The sequence below is a fragment of the Sitodiplosis mosellana genome, unplaced genomic scaffold, assembly GCF_009176505.1.
Source record: "Sitodiplosis mosellana isolate CC-2019 unplaced genomic scaffold, AAFC_SMos_1.0 Smas_scaffold_6110, whole genome shotgun sequence".
NCBI lineage: Eukaryota > Metazoa > Arthropoda > Insecta > Diptera > Cecidomyiidae > Sitodiplosis > Sitodiplosis mosellana.
Window position 1 is genome coordinate 1 of NW_022601351.1, and position 4070 is coordinate 4070.

The following is a 4070-nucleotide window of genomic DNA, read 5'->3' on the forward strand; positions in this document are numbered from 1 at the left end:
ATTTTTACACTATTATGAAATAATAATTTTTCCATTTCTATATTGATTGTACAAATTAACAACTGCTATAATTATTCAAAAAAATTAGCGCAAACGTCAACGCCATCTATATGAATTCAGAATCATTGGCTATCGGTTGCATCAGCTGTCATTTCATCATTTGACATTCATGTGAACATAAAGTTTGTAAACAAACAAATTGTTTGCATCGTTTTATTGAAGCAAGTTTAACATTGGACATCAAAACTCGGGTAAAAATTTATCATTCTTCGATTGAAACACCAGGAATCAAAGATTTGTTGTGAGTGACTGTTTTATTGTTCAGATTGAAGAAGGTAAATATGATGGATGGATGATAAACTTGATATAATTAGAAAATTTAGTTCAATTCATAGTAAAAGCTGTCTATTTTTATCGCAGTGGGTTTATCCTAATTCATACTCCTCAAAAATGCCATTCATTTGCGACGATTTCGAATGGAAGTTGGTGGACGATCGAGAGCCATACGATAAACATCGATTTGTTGTGGTACGAAAACTCAGTGTGAAGCCGAATGAACGCACTGTACGTATCCAAATTCTGAAGCCCCAGCCAGTTGCATGAATTTCAATTGGTTTCCTTCTTTTCTTCGTCTCTTCCTATCTTTTAGCCCATTCGAAATTTCACGGTTGATGAAATTCGTCAACGTATTGAGAAATTCGGTGAGATCGAATTGATTGAAATAATGCCCAACAATGCACTAGAGGCACATGTGACCTTTGTCAGCGACCGTAGTGCATATTTGATGCTATTGCAACATGAATTTGACAAAAAAGCATTGAAAACACAGCCTTTTGATATTGAAATTGCTGATTCATGGGAACAACCGCTTGAAGTCATCAATCAATCGCCAAGACATGACATGGAAGTTGATGAGCACGTACCAGAAATTTTCAAATTGAACGAAGACTGTCTGCTGCATGTGTTCCAATTTTTGGATCTCGATTCACTCGTCAGTTTGGCCGATGTGTGTAAAATGTTCAATCGCTTATCGCATCATCACTGTTTTCCACACATTCACAAGTATAAAGTGGACACAGACGACGATCCAGCATTCACACTGGCCAAATTGCGTCAAACGTTGCTGTGCATCGGGCCGCATATCACTGATTTATCATACGATGTCAGCTACGATGAAGACGATGGTCCTGGTCATACATCAAAATTTTTGAAAGTAATCGCACAAAACGTGGGCCCGAACCTACAACGAGCATATTTCGCATTCAACCTTGATAGAGACAATCGTATGGTGACATTAGCACCAGTTCTCCAGAATTTGGAATCGTTAGAAATCGAAGATAGAGACGAAGGATCCAGCTATGATATAAATTTTCAGGCACTGTGCCCAAAATTAATCGAATTCACAGTGAATATGGATATGGCGATGATCGCTTGCTGCAAACCATGGCCAAGTCTGCGCAGTCTCTCGGTGAAGAATAACATGGTGCTGACTACAACCACATTAATATCATTTATTAAACAAAATCCACAACTCACCTGCCTCGAATTTGCTATCGATAGAAGCAATAAAACTCTTCTCATCTTGGCTGTGACAAAATACTTATCACGATTCGAAAAACTGACGATTGTCAATACAGTTAATGAATCATTTTTTGCCAGAAACTTTGCTAGTCTAAGCAATCTTCCACTTTTACGCGAAATTAATTTGGAGAAATTGGATAGAAGCAGTTTGAAATGCATTGTAAATCATTTGCCAACGTTCATAAATTTACAGAAAATCAGTTTGAGTTGCAGTTGGTATAAAGGCGTGGGAATAGAGGAATATGGGCAAAGTTTTTTGGATTTGGCTGAGAAACTGCCATTTTTGGAAGAATTGAAACTACAGCGAATACCAATCCATGGGGATATTTTAGTCGAATTTATCTCATCTGCCAGCAAGTTAAACGTACTATATGTTCAAGACTGTGAACTAGTTTTTTCCAATGATTTAATTTCGAAACTGGTTGATACATTGAAAGTCAGTCGGCAAGAATCCAAGAAGGCTTTACAGTTTTACTTGAATAAAAAAGACTTGAACGAGTTGAAAACAGTTAAAAGAAGGGAAATTGAAGAGTATCTACAACTGAAACGTGCTTAAAGAGGATTTATTGTTATTTTTGGAACGTTTTTTCATCATCGATAAAAATTCCAACAGTAAAGATATGGTAAATTCCAACACAATTTCATGGTGTTGGCATTTCAACGGTCAATTATGTGAATTATCATACAAATTCTTTTCGATATGTTTTATTTGGCGAATATTGAACTCAAGCTCATTAAATTGTTAAAAATAGTCGTAAGTGTGAGCGAGATATAGGTTTGTTCTGAAAATATTGGTTACACAAAAGCGGGACATCATATTTGCTGATTCTTAAAGTGACATAAATTCTTAACACATTGGCATAAAAGCGACACTTCACGAAAGTATACACTGAATTTTTGATGTTGCACATTAAATGAATTGAATTATAATTTACCGCTTCTGCGTACCAACTTGTTCAAAATTCGTATTTCAAAAAAATAACGTCCAACGAATATTCTCAGCAGATCAAATTTCGCCGTGACACGTAACAGTTTTTCCAATGGCGACAGGATAAAAAGTCAACAAAATATTGTTTGATCATTTAATGTTGATTGTTTAACTGAATGAAAGAAAGGATAAAAAATATCGATATTAACGAAAGTTCACTATTCAAAATAGAAACAAAGTGAACAAAAAATGAAATCAAATATTTTACAATAAAAAAAATTGGAACACTTTGCAATCTAGTGCAGATCGTTTTTTCATTGACTCTCTTTGTATAATACGGGTCACACACACATCATTCTTTGCAGTTTCAACTTTTTTTCTTCATAAAGGCTCTGATTCAATAATAAGAAAAGTAATAAGTTTTTAATTGTAGAAGATTTTATATCGCATTTATTTCGATTTGGGGAACATATTTATTTCTTGAAGAAAAAAAAACAATCACAATCCTACATTTGGAAATTATTCTGGCTGTTCCCCATGAAAGATGTTGATTAAAAATAATTTTGCATCTGTACATTAGAAGCTTTTCCATTGGGTCAAAAAATCTTGTATTTTTTCAAAATTTCATTTCAAATTTCTTCGAATTCCGAAGTGCGTGTGTTTCAATGTCGCTCGCTTTGAGTTCGTTTAGCTGTGTTTCAAATAGTTAGATGCAGAATTTGGTTTTTTATCATCTCTTTTTTCACCGATTATAGTTTTGATTGATGAATCTAACGCTTTTTTTAGTTCAAATGTGCTGTCCTCGCCAAACTTCTTCCAAATTAATGAATCTGTTGAAAAAATACGCAGCTTCAATTGGATTTATTATTGGCTTTTTACAAGTCTTACCATGACGAGATGAACTTTTTACTGTGTTACTCGAGACCAAACAAAATATGCAGTCGAAATTGGTCAACTTTACTCTATCCTATCTTATTACTGAGCGAGATAATTCCGTTGGAATAGATTTCTAAACGCAACTTTGTATGAGATTAGAGATTCCGTTTTTCGAAAATTGCTTCAGTTTTCTGGAAGATTATGATCTCTGAGAGTGCACTGTATTTGATTATTTTTCATTCAAATTGATACCACTATTGGTGTGTGATTTCAAATAAGTACACATCTAGAATCAAATCCATCCACAGATTTGTTCCGATCTAGTTCAATCTAGTTCGATCCGGTCAATTTATATGCGTCGCCAATTCAAAAAAAGGCTTTAAAAAGTGTTGATCAATTAAAGCCGAGTTGTTTTGTTATTCATTTCCTATGAATTGTATCTGAAGCAGAATAATTATAAAAATTTAAACTTCATTGCGTGCTAAATTCCTCGTATTGTGGTTCAAAAGGAAAGTTTTCAGAAGTTTTGTACACAATTTTAATTGCCTCCACTGTATCCATCACTCCGAATATCTAGCCCCAACGCTTAAAATGTTGAAAAGTGTTGTAGTTGAGGTTAGAGAATAGACTGATTTATTAAATGACATTCAGTTGTTTCATATTTACATCGTGTGAAATGACAGTT

General features: G+C 34.2%; 1 protein-coding gene across 1 annotated transcript; it reads left to right on the forward strand.

The window, feature by feature from the left end:
- The first annotated feature begins 189 nt into the window (after positions 1–189).
- LOC129573808 (uncharacterized) lies at positions 190–2808 on the forward strand. Its single transcript, XM_055454911.1, has 3 exons — positions 190–335; positions 421–564; positions 650–2808. The coding sequence occupies exons 2-3, from the start codon at positions 451–453 to the stop codon at positions 2135–2137; spliced, it is 1602 nt and encodes a 533-aa protein (XP_055310886.1). The 5' UTR covers positions 190–335; positions 421–450; the 3' UTR covers positions 2138–2808.
- Positions 2809–4070: the final 1262 nt, after the last annotated feature.